General features: G+C 41.9%; 1 protein-coding gene across 1 annotated transcript in view; it reads left to right on the top strand.

Annotated features, from left to right (window-relative positions):
• The window catches only part of LOC112252576 (bcl-2-like protein 13), a 41298-nt gene extending 32271 nt beyond the window's left edge, over positions 1 to 9027 (top strand). The window contains exon 7 of the mRNA XM_024423905.2: positions 7178 to 9027. Within this exon, the coding sequence (XP_024279673.1) occupies positions 7178 to 8134 (957 nt within the window). The 3' untranslated portion in view covers positions 8135 to 9027. The remainder of the gene's footprint in view (positions 1 to 7177) is intronic.
• Positions 9028 to 23848: the final 14821 nt, after the last annotated feature.

The raw sequence follows: 23848 nt of genomic DNA, 5'->3' as shown, positions 1-23848 counted from the left end.
ACAAACTTCTACAGATGCACAATCGAGAGCATCCTGGCGGGCTGTATCACCGCCTGGTATGGCAACTGCACCGCCCTCAACCGTAAGGCTCTCAGAGGGTAGTGAGGTCTGCACAACGCATCACCGGGGGCAAACTACCTGCCCTCCAGGACACCTACACCACCCGATGCTACAGGAAGGCCATAAAGATCATCAAGGACATCAACCACCCGAGCCACTGCCTGTTCACCCCGCTGCCATCCAGAAGGCGAGGTCAGTACAGGTGCATCAAAGCTGGGACCGAGAGACTGAAAAACAGCTTCTATCTCAAGGCCATCAGACTGTTAAACAGCCACCACTAACATTGAGTGGCTACTGCCAACACACTGTCAATGACACTGACTCTACTCCAGCCACTTTAATCATGGGAATTGATGGGAAATGATGTAAATATATCACTAGCCACTTTAAACAATGCTACCTTATATAATGTTACTTACCCTACATTGTTCATCTCATATGCATACGTTGATACTGTACTCTATATCATCGACTGCATCCTTATGTAATACATGTATCACTAGCCACTTTAACTATGCCACTTGGTTTACATACTTATCTCATATGTATATACTGTACTCGATATCATCTACTGTATCTTGCCTATGCTGCTCTGTACCATCACTCATTCATATATCCTTATGTACATATTCTTTATCCCCTTACACTGTGTATGACAGTAGTTTTTTTTGGAATTGTTAGTTAGATTACTTGCTCGTTATTACTGCATTGTCGGAACTAGAAGCACAAGCATTTCGCTACACTCGCATTAACATCTGCTAACCATGTGTATGTGACAAATAAAATTTGATTTGATTTGAATTACACTTTGTATGGGTTATCAATACACCCAGTCACTACAAAGATACAGGCGTCCTTTCTAACTCCGTTGCTGGCGAGGAAGGAAACTGCTCAGGGATTTCACCATGAGGCCAATGGTGACGTTAAAACAGTTTAATGGCTGTGATAAACTGAGGGGTGGATCAACAACATTGTAGTTACTCCACAATACTAACTTGAATGACGGTGTGAAAGGGACGCCTGTACAGAATGACAAATATTCCAAAACATGTATCCTGTTTGTAATAAGGCACCACTAAAGTAATATTGCAAAACATTTGGCAAATCTAACTTTTGTCCTGAATACAAAGCATTGTTTGGGGCAAATCCAACACATCACGGAGTACCACTCAAATCCACTAATTTGAAAAATATTTTGTATTTTCCATGGTGGTGGCTGCATCATGTTATGGGTATGTTTGTCATCGGCAAGGACTAGGGAGTTGTATTACAATTTAAAATGAATAGAGTTAAGCACAGTCCTAATCTGGTTGTATGCTTTCCAACACACTGGGCGACATCCACCTTTTCAGCAGGACAATAACCTAAAACGCAAAGCCAAATTTATACAGTGGAGTTACTTACCAAGACAACATTGAATGTTCTTGAGTGGCCTAGTTAGTTTTGACTTAAGTTGGCTTGAAAATCTATGGCAAGACTTGAAAATGGCTGTCTGCTAAACAACTTGACAGAGCTTGAATAATTTTAGAAAGGATAATGTGCAAATATTATACAATCCCGGTGTGTAAAGCTCTTATACATACCCAGAAAGACACAAAGCTGTAATTGCTGCCGAAGGTGATTCTAACATGTATTGACACAGGGGGTTGAATACTTAGCCAAACAAAATATTAGTGTTTGATTTTCCATTTAATATAGTATTTTGTGTAGATTGTTGACAAAAAAATTGTGAAAAGTTAAGGAGTGTGAATACTATCTGAAGGTACTGTAGTTTGGGAAGAGCTGTTCCTGTGTGGGGCCGCCTGACTTCCCCTCAGACAAACTATTACACACATTGTTCCCCTTTCGTAGCGAGGGTGGAGAGGGTGGAGAGTTTTGTAACACACCTGACAACCGATCACAACACCTCAAAATTCTGTTGTACAACAGCAACTGTCTTTGTATCAACGTGGTGTGTGAAGTTATACCTGTTCATTTTATCACCTATTATTTAACCTGATAGGCTAGTTGAGAACAAGTTCTCATTTACAACTGCGACCTGGCCCAGATAAAGCAAAGCAGTGTGACAGAAACCACACAGTTACACATGGAATAAACAAACGTGCAGTCAATAACACAATAGAAAAGTCTATATACAGTGTGCAAATTAAGTAAGATTAGGGAGGCAATAAATAAGCTGTAGTGGCGAAATAATTACAATTTCGCAAATAAACACGAGTTATAGATGTGCAGAAGATGAATGTTCAAGTAGAGATACTGGGGTGCAAAGGAGCAAAAAATATATATAAATTGGTCTATGTGCAGTGATCTGTAAGATGCTCTGATAGCTGATGCTTAAAGTTAGAGGGAGATAAGGCTTCAGAGATTTTTACAGTTCATTCCAGTCATTGGCAGCTGAGACCTGGAAGGATTGGCAGCCAAAGGAGGAATTGTCTTTGGGGGTGACCAGTGAAATATACCTGCTGGAGTGCGTGCTACGGGTGGGTGCTGCTATGGTGACCAGTGAGCTGAGTTAAGGCGGGGCTTTACCTATCAAAGACTTGTAGATGACATGGAGCCAGGGGGTTTGGTGACAAATATGAAGCGAGGGCCAGCCAACGAGAACATACAGGTCGCAGTGGTGGGTAGTATATGGGGCTTTGGTGACAAAACGGATGGCACTGTGATAGACTGCATCCAATTCGCTGAGTAGAGTGTTGGAGGCTATTTTGTAAATGACATCGCTGAAGTCAAGGATCGGTAGGATAGTCAGTTTTAAGAGGGTATGTTTGGTGGCATGAGTGAAGGAGGCTTTGTTGCAAAAAAGGAAGCTGATTCTAGATTTAATTTTGGATTGGAGATGCTTAACTACCAGACACCTAGGTAGTTGTCCACATATTCCAAGTCCGAACCGTCCAGAGTAGTGATGCTAGGCGGGCGGGCAGGTGCGGGCAGCGATCGGTTGAAGAGCATGTATTTAGTATTTCATACAGTGAGTGAAGTTAAGGACGACAGGTGTGGACAGCTCAAGTTTGGTGTTTGTTTTCATATGAAGTAGCCAAAATATCTAGATTTAATTTCACGTGTCTGCTGCTTATGTCATAGAAAATCAGATTTCCACATTTGGTCATGTTTTTAGCTGTTAGCTACTGAATAATTGGTGGTCTACTTAGCCTGCTGATGGGGAGAGCTTTACCATATGCTCTTTTGAAAACATAGGAAAATAAGTTGTTTTCTGGATTTAGTAACTGGTTAAAGGTCTCCTGCAGATTTATTTCATTTGCCCAACAGTTGTTACTCCCAGATGGAGACTTATTCATGTGGCCCTCACACAACATGGCGGCGGCCCTTCTTTATCCAACCACTTAAAACCCTGCCCAGAGAGGAGTGTTTAAAAAAAAAAATGATGTCAACCACTCTCCCACACGCAAATCCGCTTACACCCAGACAGTGCATGCTAGGAAGTGTTGGCGTTTAGTTTTAATCCCCTGCCTGGCCTCCCGGGATGCAGCCTGGCCTCTGAGAGAATGTCCTTGTAAGGAGAATAACCTTCAGTCAGGCTATAGGCCCTTAGCTCAAACACCTGTATTTTACATAGATACAATATGGCCCCATTTTAGTTAGGAAAATGTTCTGTGAGTCCGATGCAAATAAGTAGTCATTTGCAAGCCTGTTTGAATGGAAGATAAATGTACCAGAGCTGTTATTTAGCCTACCTGACTGAACCGTAACAGTTTAACCTTATCTTTTCATGGGGGAGATGTGGACTAGGCTGACTCAGTTAGTGCTGTCAGATCCATCCTCTCAGGTCCATGGCACCCTGCTACCCCTACTGTGCTCTGGGAATTCAGTTTGAGCTCTGAGGCAGCCATTTTCACACCGTCTGACACGCGATGCAGCCACCTAGTGCTGATGTTCAAGCTTCCTACACAAAGATCTTCCTTTTTATTAAATGGGCCTGAATAGCCTCCTACCCACTTACCTACCTGGTCAAATATTGACATCTAAAAACAGTGCAATTTGTTACGTTACAGCTTATTCTAAAAAGTTTTTTTCCCCTCATCTACAATCTACATACAATACCCCATAATGACACAGCATTATGGGGTATTGCAAAAATTATTTAAATAACTGAAATCACATTCACAAGTATTCAGACCCTTTACTCAGTACTTTGTTGAAGCACCGTTGGCAGCGATTTTAAAGCCTTGTCTTCTTGGGTATGACGCTACAAGCTTGGCACACCTGTATTTGGGGAGTTTCTCGCATTCTCTGCAGATCGGATGGGGAGCATAGCTGCACAGCTATTTTCAGGTCTCTGCAGAGATGTTTGATTGGGTTCAGGTCCGGGCTCTGGCTGGGCCACTCAAGGACATTCAGAGACCTGTCCCGAAGCCACTCCTGCGTTGTCTTGGCTGTGTGCTTAGGGTTGTTGTCTTGTTGGAAGGTGACCCTTCACCCCAGTCTGAGGTCCTGAGCACTCTGGAGCAGGTTTTGATCAAGGATCTCTGTACTTTGCTCCGTTCATCTTTCCGACTAGTCTCCCAGTCCCGGCCTCTGAAAATTCTCCTCACAACATGATCCTGCCACAACCATGCTTCACTGTTTCTTTCAGACGTGATGCTTGGCATTCAGGTCAAGAGTTCAATCCTGGTTTCTTCAGACCAGAGAATCTTGTTCTCATGGTCTGATAGTCCTTTGGGTGCCTTTTGGCAAACTCCAAGCGGGCTGTCATGTACTTTTAAAAAATTTTAATATTTTTTTTTATCGAGGAGTGGCTTCCGTCTGGCCACTCAACCATAAAGATCTGATTGCTGCAGAGATTTGACCTTCTGGAAGGTTCTCCTATTTCCACAAAGGGACTCTGAAGCTCTGCCAGAGTTACCATCGGGTTCTTGGTCACCACTCTGACCAATGCCATTCTGTCCCGATTGCTGTTTGGCTGGGTGGCCAGTTCCAAGTGTCTTGGTGGTCCCAAACTTCTTCCATTTAATGATGGGAGGCCACTGTGTTCTTGGAGACCTTCAATGCTGCAGAAACGTTTTGGTTCGTTTCCTCAGATCTGTACCTCGGCACAATCCTGTCTCGGAGCTCTACGGACAATTCCTTCGACATCAAGGCTTCGTTTTTGCACTGTAAACTGTGGGCTCTTTTTAATAGACGTGTGTGCCTTTCCAAATGATGTCAAATCAATTTAATTTATCACAGGTGGACTCCAGTCAAGTTGTAGAAACATCTCAAAGATTATTAATGGAAACAGGATGCACCTGAGCTCAATTTGAAGTATCATAGCAAAGGGTCTGAATAATTATGTAAATGTATTTCTGTTTTTTATTTTTAATGCATTTGCAAAGTTTTCTAAAAACCTATTTGCTTTGTCATTGAGGAAAACAAATAATGTAATCCATTTTAGAATAAGGCTGTAACGTAAGTCAAGGGGTCTGAATACTTTCCAAATGCACTGTATAGGCCTAAATGGAACTTGGAGCAGTACTGTGGTGAATAGAATGCAATTTTGATTTGTTTAGCTAGGCAAGTCAGTTAAGAACAAAGTCTCTTATTTACAATGACTGCCTAGGAACAGTGGGTTAACTGCCTTGTTCAGGGGCAGAACGACAGATTTGTACCTTGTCAGCTCGGTGATTCGATCTAGCAGCCTTTCGGTTACTGGCCCAACACTCTAACCACTAGGCTACCTGCCGCCCCAGATTCAATCTACAGCAGGGTTCCCCATCTGACGGTACGTGGGCCAAATGGTTTTCTGAGCTAAAAAAGAAACTGTGAAAACACCAGAATCAGCTCCAAGTGATCTTAATTTGGGAAATCTGTTCAGGTATTCCCACGCATCCTAGAGAGACACATGATCATATACAAATGTAAGCAAGGTTTGAAATTGTTTTAGTCAAGTATTATATGTTTGAGCTCCTTGCGGTGAATTTGCGGTCTACAAATTATTTTAATTATGTTCCGGCCCCCCGACCATCTCAAGAAATAATCCTTCCTCAGCTGAATCTAGTTGAGGATCCCTGCTCTACAGCCAAAATGACTGTTAGATTAGATTATGTCCAGGCTGCATCACATCCGGCCGTGATTGGGAGTCCCATAGGGCAGCGTCCGGGTTTGGCCGGGGTAGGACGTCATTGTAAATAAGAATTTGTTCTTAACTGACTTGCCTAGTTAAATTTTAAAAATTAAAAAAATATCAGGCTTCTGACCCGGTTGTTAGTTCCCATTCACACCACTCGTTGGAATTAACTTTGTACAGAACACTGTTACAAGTTACATTTTGACCTACTGTAGACACTACTTTGATCATTTGATATTGATACCACAAGAAGAGATGCGCATACATACAAACAGAAACCTGTGTCACAATAGCCTGGTTGGGAGTATATAATTTAATTTGTTTTCAAGCTTGTGCCCATTGCCCTATATTCAGTTACTTAAGAGCAGCTACGGACCGGCAGCTCTCTGAGGGTACCTTTTTTAGAAGTCTGTCACCACTAATTATTTTATTTCCCAGTAAATAAGATGCACCTGTTCTAAATAGGTTTTACTCTAGTCGATCACTCCCATGGGCTATGGCCCTTTGTCAATGGTGTCGACTTCATCAAGACCAGGGTAGGGGCATACAGCAACTCTAAACAAATGTTAAAGCACAGAAATATTAATTGGATTGTGATATCCTCAGTGTGTTCCTTTAGAATGGTCAGTAGGAAGTTAAGTCGAGAAAAAAGGTCTGTGATAACACCAATGACGTACTGTAGCCTAAGATGGGCTGATGTTGGTTTCAGGTGGTGACTGCACACTTTACCAAACCACATCAAAGCCTTTGTATTGCAGCTCCTGTGAGATATAAGTGAAAGATGTGACATTGAACTTTACTGAGGTGTGCGTCACTTTTAATTACTGTGATATTGCTTTAAAATTCACAAGAATTGGGAGTATCTGTACCTTTCTTAGCAGTGGACCAGTAGTGGCAGAGGTTTTGCCCATTTTGAAATGTCAGTCTCGTTTATTTATCCCACAAGGTCATAAGCTTATTATATTCCACCCATCAGCACTTTATTAAATGTGAAAATGCAATGCTTGTTATTTGTGGTTCCATACTGACCACTGAACTTGCTCTCCCTCTCAGGGTACAGTGTTTAGCCTGGAGGAAGAGGAGCAGCAGGGCTTGATCATAGCCGAGGACAGCAACGACATCTATATCCTGTCTGGAGAGCAACTTCCCACATCGCTGCTGGGCACCAGAGATAGCAGTGAGCTGGGCAGCTGGCAGACAGAAAGCTTACGTGTGTCTCTGGCAGGCCACGAGTCCTGGGCACAGGTGGGCATGATGGACCATCCCGAAGACATCAAGAGCCTGGAAAGCAACGAGGGCAACCTCTCAGAGGAGCGCAGCGAGAACAACTCTTCCAACTCTGACATCGTGCACGTAGAGCGAGAGGACGCAGAGGAGGGTGAGGGCGGGGCAGAGGCGCCAGAGCTGCAGGAGATAATGCTGAGCGTACTGGGGACGGAGAGTGAACTGGCCGAGCTGAGGGCGGAGTTTAGGGATGACACCCCGCCTCCTGTCCCAGCAGCCCCAGAGCCTGTGGTGGGATGTCTGGAGGAGCCGGTCGTCATCGAGACCCCTGTTCCCCTGTCGGCGGTCCCGTCAGAGCCAGAACCGCGTGCCCCATCCACTGTTCCCATGTCAGAGTCCGAATCCCCTGCACTAGCCCCTGTGGTTGAGCCTGCCCCTGTTGTTGAGGCAGCACCCGCCAAGATGCCCCCTACTCCCCAACCAGCAGAGCAAGTCCCAGAACCAGTCCCAATACCAGTCGCAGCAGCACCACCCCAGCCAGAGCCCGTTCCAGAGGAGCCCCAGCCTGAACTTCAGTCAGAGACCGTGCTGGAGCTGGCAGCAGCGCCTGTCCTGGAGGCACCCCCAGCCCCTGTGGAGACCCCTGTGGCCCCAGCTGAGGAGGCCCCAGTGCAAATGGAACCAGAGCCCAAGTTGGAGCTTCCAGTGCTGCTTTATGGTGGAGCTGCCCTGGTGGCCCTAGCTGCTGTAGTGGCCTGGGTAGTCCTGACCCACCGGAAAAGGTAGCCTAGCGGTGTTCCTGACCTGGGCCCCAGACCTCGCCACCTCCCTGGTCCCTGCCTAGCTCACTGCAGGTAACCTGGGCTGCTGCGCTGCCAATGCCAGGTGCACACGCCATGGCAAAATGAACTCTTCTTTTCTCTCTCCATTTTTATTTGCCTCCGTTCTCATCTCATCTGGCGTTTTTGATATGTTTGTCTTCAGTTGTACATTGAGGTGATGGGTCGGCGACAGCAAACTGGAAAGGACATATTTTACATTTTTATCTTGCTTTCTCTATTGTGTGTTTTCTGGGGGTGTGGTTCTGTCCTGTGCCATCTTGATGCACGTGAACGATACAAGCAGGGTGTCTGTTACCCTCTCGGCTGGCGCTTCGGTACCTCTTTGTCCTCAGAGCCTAGTGGGTGTAGCTCAAGTCATAATTGCCAGTTCTGTTGCAAAAAAGGGGTAGAGGAAAGGGCACCTATTCCAATAGATTTTTCTATCTGGAATTATTAGAAAAAGTATGTTCTGTCTACCTTTTGTCCTCTGAAAAACAATCCAGTCTTCAAGAGCAGGTTGAGGAGATGAATGTGGTTATGTAGAATTTATTTTTATGGCAGTTAAAGAGTCTAATCATGATGTTTTTGTTTTTATAATTGTATGTGATGTTGGGATATAAGATTCATTACTGGAGACCCTGACATACCTGTAAAATAACTATCTGCAGATTTACAAGGGACAAATTTCTTCATATATAGCACTTCATTGAGATGATTAATATCACACTAAAATGTGAAGTAGATCTATTTATGATTTACTCCCCCACTATATTAATGGCTGATTGCCAGTCACTTACTACATCAACTGATAATAAATGTATTATTTTTTTAATTATTCGGGCCGACTATTTTCTTTTGGGGGGGATTAGGGATTCCACTTTAAAATGTGAATGGGATGCCTTGACTCAATATTATCACTGTACCTAATTTAATTCATTTAGCTGACACAGGAGTCTTCTCTTTTATATAGTGTTGTAATGTATGGTCATATTGCAGTATTATAATAATTGCAATGAAATAGATTTTTTTTAATCGTGTCATAAAAAGGGACGAACTGAGGATAAAGATTACCGCAGCTAACAGCCAGAGTGGGATACACCATTGCGTTTTATAACTTGCCATCTCTTTGGTTTTGAGGGGACTGTGATGGGTGAATGTGTTATTCAACATTCCAGGCATGAAGATGCATCCTTGAAAATAGATGTATAGATCTGTCATTGTGTGTGTGAACGTCAACCACTCCTAAAGCCAGTTTAAACATGATGGCACCATGGTCAATACTGGTCCAGGCACTGTCTTCTGTCGACAGGGAATGGAGGGTTGGGAATGACTGCACCAAGATCCACTTTGTCTGTTTGTTTGGTGAATTTCATACTCGTATGTTCAACTCAAAAGGTTTAAGATATAGTCCGTCTACTTGATTTAATCTGAGACTATCAGAAGGAGAAATGTTTAGTCTTGAATCAATTTATTCTCTCATTCCCAACTCAAATGTGTTTTTAAGAAATAGGGCACGAGGGGGTGTGGTGTATATAGCCAATATATCACGGCTAAGAGCTGTTCTTGGGCGCGACGCAACACGTCATGCCTGGATACAGCCCTTAGCTGTGGTATATTGGCCATATACCACAAACCCCAGAGGTTCTTCATTCTATTATAAACTAGTTACCATTGTAAAATTGTTTTGTTTTTTTTAAATTGAGATGAAAGCTGTTTTGTCATACCCATGGTATACAGTCTAACATACCACGGCTGTCAGCCAATCAGCATTCAGGGCTCAACCCACCTAGTTTATAATGGTAAATAACCTCACATGGACTGTTTTTTCTTCCTCTACATGGTTCGCTGTTTGTCCCCTCTGCTGGCCCAAACTGCCCACCCGGCACTGCCTTGCCATTCTGCTGTAACCCTACCTTTCTACAATCGAGACTTCTAAACAAAGCTTAACAGCTGTGTCTGCTGGCTTCTTCCCACTACTAGCAAAGCTTCCACTCAGGCTTGAGAAATGGAAGTCTGTCCACAACTTGAAGAGTAGGAACAACACACATGCCAGCCCTGCCACAGACAATCAACAGAGCTAATGAAACCTCATATATTCCTCTGTGTACAATGTGAATCCAAAATAAAAATCTGCGCTGTTGGCCTCGAGTCCGTGTGTGTTTTTTTTAAAGTTAATTATTTTTATAACTAGGCACTCTTTGGGAGCATGAAATGTGAACACTTGATCCGAATGATCATGTAGTGATGGCCATTGGTCTACAGTTAACTGGTTGTCCAGCTTTGTTCCGAATTCGCACAACATACTTGGTTAATATCAGTATCGTAAAGACTCTCACATCTCACTACTACACTAACTGCACTGTTGCTTAGCCAAGTGTAGATACAACCATATGTGTTTTGTGGTGGTAAACAACAGCAAGATGTATGGTTGAGAAATTAAATGGTTGTTGACCAGTGGAGGAAGGGGAGGCTTATCCTCAGTGAATTTCAGTGAAATGTTTATAAAGTTATTTTTGGATAACTAAATATATTCTCACCAGATAATTGGTCTAAACGCTCTGTCTTGCAATGAAGGCCTACAAGTAGCCTTAACAGCACTCTGTAGGGTAGCGCCATGGTGTAGTCAATGTACCCTCCTCTGGGTACATTGACTTCAATACAAAACCTAGGAGGCTCGTGGTTCTCACCCCGTTCCATAGACTTACAATAATTATGACAACTTCTGGAGGATGTCCTCAACCGATCAGTAATTGCGGCATGAACTGACACCCAATCAAAGGATCAGAGACCGAAGCTAGTACTGAAAGCATAAGCTACAGCTAGCTAGCACTGCGGTGCTTAAAATGTGAGTAGTTGACTCAGACAATAGTTTAACAATTTTTAACAAATTAATTTCCTTAATGTGTGAAAGTTAAATATTTCAAAAAAAAAATTTTTAATTTCCCGCGTGCTTCCTTTTCAGCGGAATGTTGGGGGGTTCCATTAGCGGAACGTGTGTCCTAGACAGGTTTTAAACATGGAGGGTGAGTACGATATATATTTTTAAAAATTAAACTTAGCTAGCAAATGGAGCTAGATAAGCTTACTCAAACACCTGGCTCAAACAGAGAGGGATGCTATGTTAGCTAGCTGGTTATGGCTATCCAACACTGGAACTCTTTCAAGTCAAGGTAAGTTTTTGGTTGATTGTAGCTGGTTTACTAACGCTGGTTTACTAACTTGGCTATGTTGACTATGACGCTAGCTAAAATGGTGACAACGATGTAGGCTGTGTGTAGCAGTTAAGATATGAAGGTTTGGCTTACAAAGTTTTTTTCTTTTTTTTGCCTGGTCACAGACCGCTGATTTGTTGTGCGCTGAAGTCCACAAATGAAGGGAAAAGGAGAGAAGGAGTAGATGTGGAAAAAATTGGACAACGAGCAAAATGATCATGCAGTTTGTATGTGGATGCTTGGGAAGTGAACTGTTTTAATGTGATCAGGGGTGTATTCATTACACCGACCGATTCCGTTAAACTGTGATAAACACAACTGAATTTGTCCAATAGAAACTCCAATTTGCAACTGTTGGACTAATGATTACACCATAGATAAGCTAGATGCAGGGAAGAGTGTGCAAGGCGGTATTGAATGTGCACTGTCACCTTGAGTCCTCAAATTTTTATTTTGACCTGTGCACCTACAGTGTAAACTTTCATTCATAGGCTAAGATGTAGCAACCTCATGATAGGTATAGGGAAAATGTGAGTATCATATATTAGCCTAAACCTATTGATGTTACATTGAGCTATTTATTTATTTTATGGCCATGCTCATAAAAAAACTTTGAATACAATTGTACAAGGATGCTTTCATGTAAGTCTGTTACATATAGGTACGCTAATGAATCTGAAACAAAGGGAACCAGTGAGTATTTGGAAAGCACAGTATTCTGAACAAAAATATAAATGCAACATGTAAAGTGTTGGTCCCAGGTTTCATGCGCTGAAATAAAAGATCCCAGAAATGTCCCATACGCAAAAAAATATTACTCACGTTGTGCAGAAATGTTTTAAATCCCTGTTAGTGAGCATTTCTCCTTTGCCAAGATAATCCATCCAACTGACAGCTGTCGTATATCAAGAAGCTGATTAAATAGCACGATCATTACACAGGTGCACTTTGTGCTGGGAACAATAAAAGGCCACTGAAATGTGCAGTTTAGTCACACAACACAATGCCACAGATTCTTTTGAGGGAGTGTGCATTTGGAATACCAACTGCAGGAATGTCCACCAGAGCTGTTGCCAGAGAATTGAATGTTAATTTCTCTACCATCAGCCATCTCCAACATAATTTTAGAGAATTTGTCAGTACGTCCAACTGACCTCACAACTGCAGTTCACGTGTAACCACGCCAGACCAAGACCTCCAAATCCGGCTTATTCACCTGCGGGATCGTCTGAGACCAGCCACCCTGACCGCTGATGAAACTGAGGAGTATTTCTGTCTGTAATAAAGCCCCTTTGTGAGGAAAAACTCATTCTGATTGGCTGGGCCTGGCTTACAAGTGATTGGACCTCTGCCCTCCCAGGCCCACCCATGGCTGTGCCCATGCCCAGTCATGTGAAATCCATAGATCAGGGTCTAGTGAATTTATTTCAATTTACTTATTTCCCTAATATGAACTGTAACTCAGTAAAATTGTTAATTGTTGCATGTGGTGTTTATTTTTGTTCAGTATAAAAGCCCCAACTTGGCTATTTTGTTCAGAGTTTCCTTGGTACAGTTCGAGACCAGAAATAAATAATTTCAACTATTACTTTGGTAAAAGGGTTAGTATTAACTTCTCACTTACAATGATATTTTATTACCCAAAAGTGATTTTTCAATTTATATCCATGTGTGTTATACAAGGATCAATACATTTTAAATGAGAATCATACAACAGACAAACCAAAAGGCATTGGGTTGTTGGAGAATGTATCCCTTTTTAGGAAACTATGTTTTACAAAACTTTTTAAAATAAACTTATTTCAAGTTATTACAAAAATAATATTAAAGTACAATAATTTATGTAGAAGAATGCCTTGTGTTACAAAAAAGAGGAAGTTTTAATGAAAATGGCAGAATCAATGAGACATCCCTTTGCAGTTAATTCAGAGCTGGTAAGATAAAACACTTGTGTCCAAAAATCCAGCCATAAATACTTAGTATCACTAAATAATTGAAACGTTCTGAGCAGCTTCAGAAAATAAGTGTGCCCATAAAAAACAATAATATGACACTCACTATTGATTGGTAATCAAGCATGGGGCTCAGTGTCTTAAGGCTTGGCATCTGTTCTGAAGTCACCTGGCTGTGGTAGGATTTATGAACTGCAGTGCTGAATTGGTTCTGGAGAAGCAGAGGGGTGTGCTCATATACCTCCTTCACCAGGGTCAGAGTGAGGGCCATGATCACCCTCTCCTGATGTAGATGGTCCATTACAGGGCCCGGGCCCTGCTTCATTACCCACTCTACCTCCAAGACTAGGTGTTGCCTTCACAGCTGAGGAACACAGACAGAAACACAGCACACATTGGACCAATGACTCATGGATTGATCTTATACCCACAACCCAGCACTAGATGCCACTGTAGGATAACCCCCTGGGGTTTCAAGTCACAGCAGCAACAACAGAATCACATACTATTACGTGGACATACATTCCTAGACATAAACATGGTATGTAGTTCTGAGCAATACAAATAACCAGAATTCCAGACACTCACCCCAATGGAATACTTCTGCAGCTTGGGCCATCACACTAAACGCAAGCTGATTAGCTATTTCAATCAACTCAGCAGTGACGCCTCTCAGGGCTTCGGCCTCCGCAGGGTTCACTGGAGGGCAAAGAGAATGGAACTCAATCATACTGAATATGAACAGTTGTCAAGTATTGACATTTTAATGTCTACACCAAAGGCGGCCGGTGGCACCTTAATTGGGGAGGACGGACTCATAGTAATGGCTGGAACGGAATGAATGGCATGGTATCATACCATTCCGTGTTCTCCATTCCAGACATTATTATTAGCCGCTCTCCCCTCAGCAGCCTCCTGTGGTCAACACAGTGTCATTTAGAATCACTTTCACAACAATGGGTCAACGCAGATGTGCCAGGTCCCTGTCACCCTAGTATAGTAAAGCTTCCCTGTAGATGTAGCTACAGCAATATAAAAACTTCCCCTTTTCTAAGGCACCCAGCTGAGGATGGATCTGCTACCGTGTTTGCACATAGAGGTCGTTCTACTTCAAAAAAAGCGTAAGAAAGAGGATTGACTCCCACCATCTCAGATTATTATGAAATTGAGCTCATTGATTGCACCCAAATTGCCCATTTTAATGTATAGGATTCAAATAATATTCAATAAATATAGTACCTAACATCCAATTTGGACAAAATATTTTTCTAACAATTTAACCCCAGTGACAAGTATACAGTAGCAATTCTCTGTCTGACAAGTAGTATGGAGCTGTGGCTTAGTCTTTAAAAATGTTTGACTTAATAACAGGAACAGCACCATCTTGTGCTCAGAACCTGGTAATATCAGGATGTAGGATGGGACAATAACCTAATAACTTCAATGACTAATGTCTCTGAACAGGGGAAGAAACATCACCAAATTCCCTGGGAATTCATTACATAGGATGAAGAAACAATACTCTGAGCCGCAGCTCCATACTACTTGTCAGACATAGAGAATTGATACTGTATACTCGTTGTTGGGGTAGAATTGGCGTGGGGTCCGTGGGTGGCCTTTGACCTTTTCTTTGGATTACTCATGTCTTACTCATTGTTGGAAAACGTTTGGTCAAAATCAGATGTTAGGTACTATTTTTATTGAATATTACATGAGTCCTATAAATTAAAATGACCCATTTGGGTGCAATCAATTAGCTTAATTTATCTGAGATCAAATTATATTTAAACAAAATAATGTTGCAGGAATGCTGATCTTGCCTGTTTCTAACTACAGAAACCATTTCAGAACAATCTGAGTTGGTGGATGTCATGGCTTGCATAAACGACATGGAACGACACATAGACCAACAACTTGACCTACCAGTTACCTATATTCTGTTTGTTGTGTGCTTACTTTATTCAGATTAAACCATGTACAAACTTGTATTGGTCAATCAAACCCATATTTATTCCCCCTTCATATTTATGTGACTATTTTACCGAGGTGTATTTGAAACTGAATGTGAAACCTTGCTGTCACTGGTTTAGTCATTCAAAATGAGGAACACTTGTCAAAACTAAGTGAATGTGACATGGCATTTAAATCAGATAGGGCCCAATTTCAACATAGAAAATTAAGCCTTTCTTATGCACATCTTTCCTATATACTTCTCAGTAGTTGGTATTCAGACTTCCTGAAGGTGTGTAATGGGCTTTGCAGGCGTGGTTCCCTTGCACGCTGAATAAATGTAATTTAACCACTGAAAATCCTCTCACTTGCTGGCCAACAGATTTTCTTGTGGAGTTTTCATTCAATAGGGTTTTCAGTATATTTATCTTAAGCCACCCCTTTAAATACGGTGTACCTTTAATTATAATTTTGTCGACAGACTAGAATACATGGAGAGAACAGGTTCATTTAAAAAAATGTATTTCACCTTTATTTAACCAAGTAGGCCAGTTGAGAACAAGTTCTCATTTACAACTGCAACCTGCCCAAGATAAAGCAAAGCACTGTGACAAAAACAACACCGAGTTACACATAAACAAACGTACAGTCAATAGCACAATAGAAAAATCTATGTACAGTGTGTGCAAATGTAGAAGAGTAGGGAGGTGAGGCAATAAATAGGTCATGGAGGCGAAATAATTAGAATTTAGCATTAACACTAGAGTGATAGATGTGCAGATTATGAAGTACAAGTAGAGATACTGGGGTGCAAAAGAGCAAGAGGATAAGTAACAATATGGGGATGAGGTAGTTGGGTGTGCTATTTAGATATTGGCTGTGTACAGGTACAGAGATTGATACACTGCTCTGACAGCTGATGCTTAAAGTTAGAGAGGGAGATATAAGTGATTTTTGCAATTCGTTCCAGTCATTGGCAGCAGAGAACTGGAAGGAAAGGCAACCAAAGGAAGTGTTGGCTTTGGGGGTGACCAGTGAAATATACCTGCTGGACCGTGTGCTATGTGTGGGTGTTGCTATGGTGACCATTGTGCTGAGATAAGGCGGAGCTTTACCTAGCATAGAATTATAGATGACCTGGAGCCAGTGGGTTTGAGGACAAATATGTAGTGAGGGCCAGCTAACGAGAGCATACAGGTCGCAGTGGTGGGTAGTATATGGGGATTTGGTGACAAACAGATGGCACTGTGATAGTCTACATCCAGTTTCTTGAGTAGAGTGTTGGAGGCTATTTTGTAAATGACACCGCCAAAGTCAAGGATCTAGGATAGTCAGTTTTACGAGGGTAAGTTTGGCAGCATGAGTGAAGGAGGCTTTGTTGCGAAATAGGAAGCCGATTCTAGATGTATCTTTGGATTGAAGATGCTTAATGTGAGTCTGGAAGGAGAAATTACAGTCTAACCAGACCCCTAGGTATTTGTAGTTGTCTACATATTCTAAGTCAGAACCGGTACAAGAACCAGAACGGGTTCATAAAATAGCGATCAATGAAAGAATGCCATCAATGCATCTTTGTCTCCGTTTCAGCACCATCTGGTAGACTTAAAAATACTCAGATCTTGTAGATTATATAGACACATTTAAGGGTTAGAAAAGTATATATGAATCATAAAAAAACATGTTTGGGGAGCCTTTATGCACAAAATATATTGATGAATCAAAAATACAGTGGTTTGATCATCCTGAAAGTTGCCATATTCAAGTTCAATCCATGACATATTGGAAGGTGGAAAAAAAGTGTGCAATAGGGGATGAACAATAGTCCTATAAATCTTCCCTAATTCTCACTAATCATGGAACTGTATGACAACGGTCCAGTCGTCGTGAACGTGTACCAGGCTCCAGGTTTAAGCTGCTACGTGTGGTCTTGGTTCCATAATGATTCAAATAGGCTACATGTCCCAAATTCTTGCACATTAGCCTAATAGGATCCACTAATGCTGGCGACCCTCAGGAACAACTACACAGACGTGATAGAGGAAAGAAATGTCAACGGAATGGAATGATGTGAAATGTAAGTTACAAATTGAAGAAAAATAACACTAAAGTGGCATTGTTAAATGTACAGTATGTGAGTATTACTGATGTTGGCTCCAGATAGTGACTAATATTCAATATGATACAAATTGTAAAAAAGAAAGAGAGAAAATCCAGATCATAGGCTATAATTAAAAACATTGTAAAGCACATACATCATCTGGGCAGGTTCAGCCCTACAGAAGCCTATAGCTTGGGTGTCCAAATTTCATCCTTGCATATGAGGGCAAACAATTTTGTAATAGCACCGCTATTTATAGACTATTTCACTGTGGTAAAGAGGCCGCAATAGATGTCATGTTGATGTGATTGATATGAATAACTGAGTATGTTCTCAATTCAAACAAACCCCCTGCAACTAGACATGGACGTTTAGAAGACACTGGTTGTCTTCCAAGTTGGGAATTGAAGAAGTATCGCCAAGTTAAGGTTGGTTGAAAATTCTCTGTGCTACGCCAAACCGTACTTAACCTGTAATGGCTAATGGAGCATCACATTAGCCCGTAGGAAAGAAATGTTGCCACATCAGAACATGTGATGCTCCATTAGCCATTACAGGTTAAGTACGGTTTGGCGTAGCACAGAGAATTTTCAACCAACCTTAACTTGGCGATACTTCTTCAATTCCCAACTTAGGTCTGCCATTTATGCCAGAGTCTAACTCGGACATAAATGGTAGACCTAAACACTGGCTAATTTCCAGGTGAAAAGCAGCCTTTTATTGTAAAGAATGCACACGAACACTTGAATGAGAAAAGGCTGACCTGAAAACTGGTCAACTAAACATTAACTATAGGTGAATAACTGCTTATTGTAAGGTCTACACAATGTCTCCCCCTTGTGGGAGTAAGAAAACTTTGGTAACTTTATGACCAGATTTTTTTTTTTTTTTTTTTTTTTTTTTTTTTTTTTGGAGAGGTTAATAATGGGATGGAAATCCTTTTGAGTTACATATCCTTAGGAAATGTTATATTAGCATAACAAGGTTGTTGGTTGAAGTTGATGTCTTTTATCTCTTTGTTCAATTAATGTCAGGGTTATTCATAATTTACTCAAGCATAAGGCTATATTCCTGTATTGCAAATGCTTTAATGCAGACTTTTACTTTCCACAAGAAACTCATGCTTGTTCTTCCGATCTAGCTTTTTGGAAAAATCTATGGGATAACGATATTTGGTTATCATATGGCAACAACCACTCTGCAGGTGTAGCAGTGTTAAGAGGTGCATTTAAAAGGAAGGTTATCAGCAGTAAGACTCACCACTCTGGACATTGGCTAATTTGAACAGTGAAATGTTTTTATTAGGGAATATTTATGCATCCAACAACAAACAAAACAACAGGATATTATTTCAAGAATTTGAAGAAGAGATTAGAGTTAAAGGTGTATTTCAGTATATCAACATTTTTAGGTGGAGATTTGAACTCTGTATCTTATGTGATGATTGTATTTGATATTTGGAGATCTAAATATCCTGATAAAAATAACTTCACTTGGTGTAACAAGGACATGTACAGACAGTCAAGAATTGACTTCTGGTTGATTTCTAATTCATTAGATGACAGTGTAGTCGAGGAATCCATTGAACCATCAATTCTTACTGATCATACAGTTATATTGTAAACGCAAATTGAGTTATTGTAAACGCAATAATAGACTGTTGGAAGATGTTCGTTTCAAGATGGATGCCAAAGATATTATACAAAAAAAAATGTAGGAAAGCCCAACGATTTAAGTCTTATGGGATATATTTGGAATATTGAGAAGTATGAAATAAGACAAACAGCCATGAAGAGAGGTAAAGAAATGGCTGAACCTAAAAGATTGAGGGAAGATAAACTTGTTAAGGAAATCCTTTCTCTAATCTCTGTGGAGGACCTTGATGAAGAAGGAAAGGGTCAGTTATTCTCTTTGCAACTAGAAATGGACCGTGTGTATGAAGAGAGAGCAAAAGGGGCATTTGTAAGATCAAGAAGGAGATGGTTGGAGGAAGATAAAAAGAAAAAAAACATCTGAATTTTCCTATATTCATAAGCTTAATATAGATGGCAAAAAAATGACAACCCCAAAGATATTTCAAAATATGTTTTAGAATTCTGTGGTAACCTTTACACCAGTAATGCCTATCCTACTACTGACATATCTGCCTTTCTAGACTGTCAAATAATATACAAAATTCATAGATGAAGACTTCCAAAAGTCTTGCGATGATTCTATTTCTACCAATGAAATAAAAAAATGTATCAGCAAGTTAAAAGAGAACACATTTCCAGGGAATGATGGCCTTATTAGTGAATTCAGGAGGATATTGTTGTATTTATACTTAATGTCTTTAAGAAGGCAATTGATGTTGGGGTCCTACCTGTTTCTTTGCCTCATTTATGTTGTCCCCAAACCAATTCAAATCCTATTTTATTTGTCACATACACATGGTTAGCAGATGTTAATGCTAGTGTAGCGAAATGCTTGTGCTTCTAGTTCCGACAATGCAGTAATAACCAACGAGTAATCTAACCTAACAATTTCACAACAGCTACCTTATACACACAAGTGTAAAGGGATGAAGAGTATGTACATAAAGATATATGAATGAGTGATGGTACAGACCGGCATTGGCAAGATGCAGTAGATGGTATCGAGTACAGTATATACATATGAGATGAGTAATGTAGGGTATGTAAACATTATATTAAGTGGCATTGTTTAAAGTGGCTAGTGATACATGTTTTACATAAAGATGGCAAGATGCAGTAGGTGGTATAGAGTACAGTATATACATATGAGATGCGTAATGTTGGGTATGTAAACATTATATTAAGTGGCATTGTTTAAAGTGGCTAGTGATACATGTATTACATAAAGATGGCAAGATGCAGTAGGTGGTATAGAGTACAGTATATACATATGAGATGCGTAATGTTGGGTATGTAAACATTATATTAAGTGGCATTGTTTAAAGTGGCTAGTGATACATGTATTACATAAAGATGGCAAGATGCAGTAGGTGGTATAGAGTACAGTATATACATATGAGATGCGTAATGTTGGGTATGTAAACATTATATTAAGTGGCATTGTTTAAAGTGGCTAGTGATACATGTATTACATAAAGATGGCAAGATGCAGTAGGTGGTATAGAGTACAGTATATACATATGAGATGCGTAATGTTGGGTATGTACACATTATATTAAGTGGCATTGTTTAAAGTGGCTAGTGATACATGTTTTACATGTATGGCAGCAGCCACTCAATGTTAGTGGTGGCTGTTTAACAGTCTGGTGGCCTTGAGATAGAAGCTGTTTTTCAGTCTCTCGGTCCCTGCTTTGATGCACCTGTACTGACCTCGCCTTCTGGATGATAGCGGGGTGAACAGGCAGTGGCTCGGGTGGTTGTTGTCCTTGATGATCTTCATGGCCTTCCTGTGACATCGGGTGGTGTAGGTGTCCTGGAGGGCAGGTATGTTTATCCTTTGTCACCATTTAGTTAGCTAGTAAATACATAATTAAACCAATTTGTTTAGTATTGAATCTTAATTAAGGCTCTGGTTTTTGCAGATGCAGGAAGTTACGACTGTTCCCGAATTATGTTATGATTAATAAATTGACTGTTTATAGATGTGCCCCAAATTCCTAATGAGTTCATTGTTACATGATTAATTCAGTCAGGTAACAATGAAACATAGTTAGTTGATTAGATAAACAACAGTCATCAGATGAATGTTAAAGTCAAGTCATGACAGATATCACATTGCCCAGGTCACCTGCAGAGACATCACACAGAAACCACAGATGGTAAGTCCATGATGCAGTTCAGCATGCACCAAAGCTAGGAGAGAAATCATGAGTGGATAGTTAATGAAAAGATAACAATTACCGATTTTATAAACCACTTCTGTTGATGGACCTCTGAACTCTTCCTCCTCGCTCTCACCCTCTTCACCCACGCGAGAGAGTTGACAGAGGAAGAAATGACCTACAAAATAAGAGTAGGGTGAGAGAGTGGTGACTGATGAGAAGTTGCGTAACTTCTTGAGTAAAATAGACAGAGACCAGTCTAATCAAAATGAGATAATAGTATTTATTCTCGGAGCGAGCTGCCATGTAACCACGAACAACAGTTTATATACAAAATATGACGTCATAGGTTATAAAACGTCCTTTCTCCCAGCAGTTCAAAAGTTTACTCCCACCCCTTCTCTCTCTCACTCCAGACACACAGTTAAATCGAGATGAAACTTCTGAAGTCTTCGTCCATCACCATTCAGCAGACAGTTCCAACTAATGGAAAACCTAAGAAAACACACACTGCCTTATCTAAACATCCCAGAGCTAAGTTGAGTCGGTTCAACCATAGGTTAACGACCCTTTTTGCTTACTTAAAAACCCACAAATCCAGTCCTATCCAACCTGGCTGGAATGGTATTTATTTAATTGAATTACCCCCTGTTTCATGCTCCACAATCCCTCACTTATGAATTAATATTGTTAATCAGATATAATAAAACAGAGTAGAGTTTAATCAGTTATAGTTCTATTTAAAATGTATATATTGTTTAGTCATTATTCATAAAATTCAGTTTGATGTCAACAGTTTGATGTCTAGCTTCACAAGGCCAGAGTTGTGAACAGACTTCAGACACATGGAGACTTGCAGAAGTAGATGACAACTCAGGCTCTGGAAACAGCTCATCTTGTGCCTCCTTTTCTACTATGCCATCAACACAGTACATTGAGAACAGCAAAGAAATTGACGACCAATTTCCAATTTTCAACCCCCAAAAGTCATTGTAACATCCACAGTCCAATCATCGTTGTGAAGGGCCAATAGTTGGAAAGCCTTCAACCAAAAATACTCACCATTGGGGTAGGCACTGGTACATTATTGAAACCCATCTTTAAATACCCCCCACGTATGGTCTTTAAAAGACCCCCAAACGTGAGCGACATTGTGGTCAAATCTGATTATCCACCAGAGAAAAGGGAAACTTTTGTGGACAAGGTTCCAGAGGGTAATTACAAATGTGGCCAATGTGCTCAGTGTAGTTTCACATACAAATGTCACTAATTTACCCACCCCCACATAGGACCAAGATTTAAGATCAAAGGCCTGATAACCTGTGGTCTGTCTTACATTTGGGAAACCTGTAGAAGCCTTAAGGCCCAGATCAGTGAGCACTGCAGCAATATACAGATTGGTGAGACAAAAGATCTGGTTGCTGTTCATTTTGTACAAGCTGGACATCCTATTAGTTCTCTGAGATACAATGGAATAGAAATGGTCAAGCTTGTACAAAAATGGTCACATTTGTTGTTTTGGTATTTTGTAGTGTTCACGTTCATGGTCTTTATTAAACATGTTGAACTCTAACCACACTGCACTTTGGTCCGATCCTTCGTCCACAGAAGAAAACCCTTACAGAACCACCCACCACAAAAGGACCAAGCGGCATGGTAATGGCCAGCAGCAGCGAAGTCAGGATTTCTGGACATGGGAGCGAGATCTGGACTGTGTCACTACTTGGGAGGAGATAGACAGGTGGGCGGTCGACCCAGGGAGAGTGCCGGAGCCCGCCTGGGATTCTCTGGAGCAGTGTGAGGAGGGATACCGGCGAATGGAGTCAGCACGGCGTGGTAGGAAGCCCGAGTGGCAGCCCCAAAAATGTATTGGGAGGGGCACACTGGGAGTGTGGCGAAGCCAGGTAGGAGACCTGCGCCAACTTCCTGTGCTTACCGGAGAGCGAGAGACCGTGCAGGCACCGTGTTATGCTGTGGAGCGCACGGTGTCCCCGGTGCGGGTGCATAGCCCGGTGCGGTACATTCCAGCTCCTCGTATCGTCCGGGCTAGAGTGGGCATCGAGCCAGGTGCCATGGGCCGGCGTACATGGCACCAGCCTTACGCATTGTGTCCCCGGTTCGCCAGCACAGCCCAGTGCCGGCTATTCCACCTCGCCGCACTGGCAGGGCGACCGGGAGCATTCAACCAGGTAAGGTTGGGCAGGCTCGGTGCTCAAGATCTCCAGTGCGCCTGCACGGTCCGGTCTATCCAGTACCACCTCCACGCACCAGGCTGTCTCTCAGTCTCATCCCTACGGGTGCTCCCGCCTTTTCAGCGCTGCCAGAGCCTTCCTCCTCTCCAAGGGCTGCTAGAGTCTCCCGCCTGTCCAGAGCTGCTAGAGTCTCCCGCCTGTCCAGAGCTGCTAGAGTCTCCCCCCTGTCCAGAGCTGCTAGAGTCTCCCGCCTGTCCAGAGCTACTAGAGTCTCCCGCCTGTCCAGAGCCGCCAGTCTGCAAGGAGCCGCCAGTCTGCAAGGAGCCGCCAGAGCCGCCAGTCTACAAGGAGCCGCCAGAGCTGCCAGTCTGCCAGGAGCCGCCGGAGCTGCCAGTCTGCCAGGAGCCGCCAGAGCCGCCAGTCTGCCAGGAGCCGCCAGTCAGCCAGGAGCCGCCAGAGCCGCCAGTCAGCCAGGATCC

This window comes from Oncorhynchus tshawytscha, linkage group LG06 (assembly GCF_018296145.1).
Source record: "Oncorhynchus tshawytscha isolate Ot180627B linkage group LG06, Otsh_v2.0, whole genome shotgun sequence".
NCBI lineage: Eukaryota > Metazoa > Chordata > Actinopteri > Salmoniformes > Salmonidae > Oncorhynchus > Oncorhynchus tshawytscha.
Note: the sequence above shows the minus strand (reverse complement) of the source record. Positions and strands in the feature narration are given on the sequence as shown.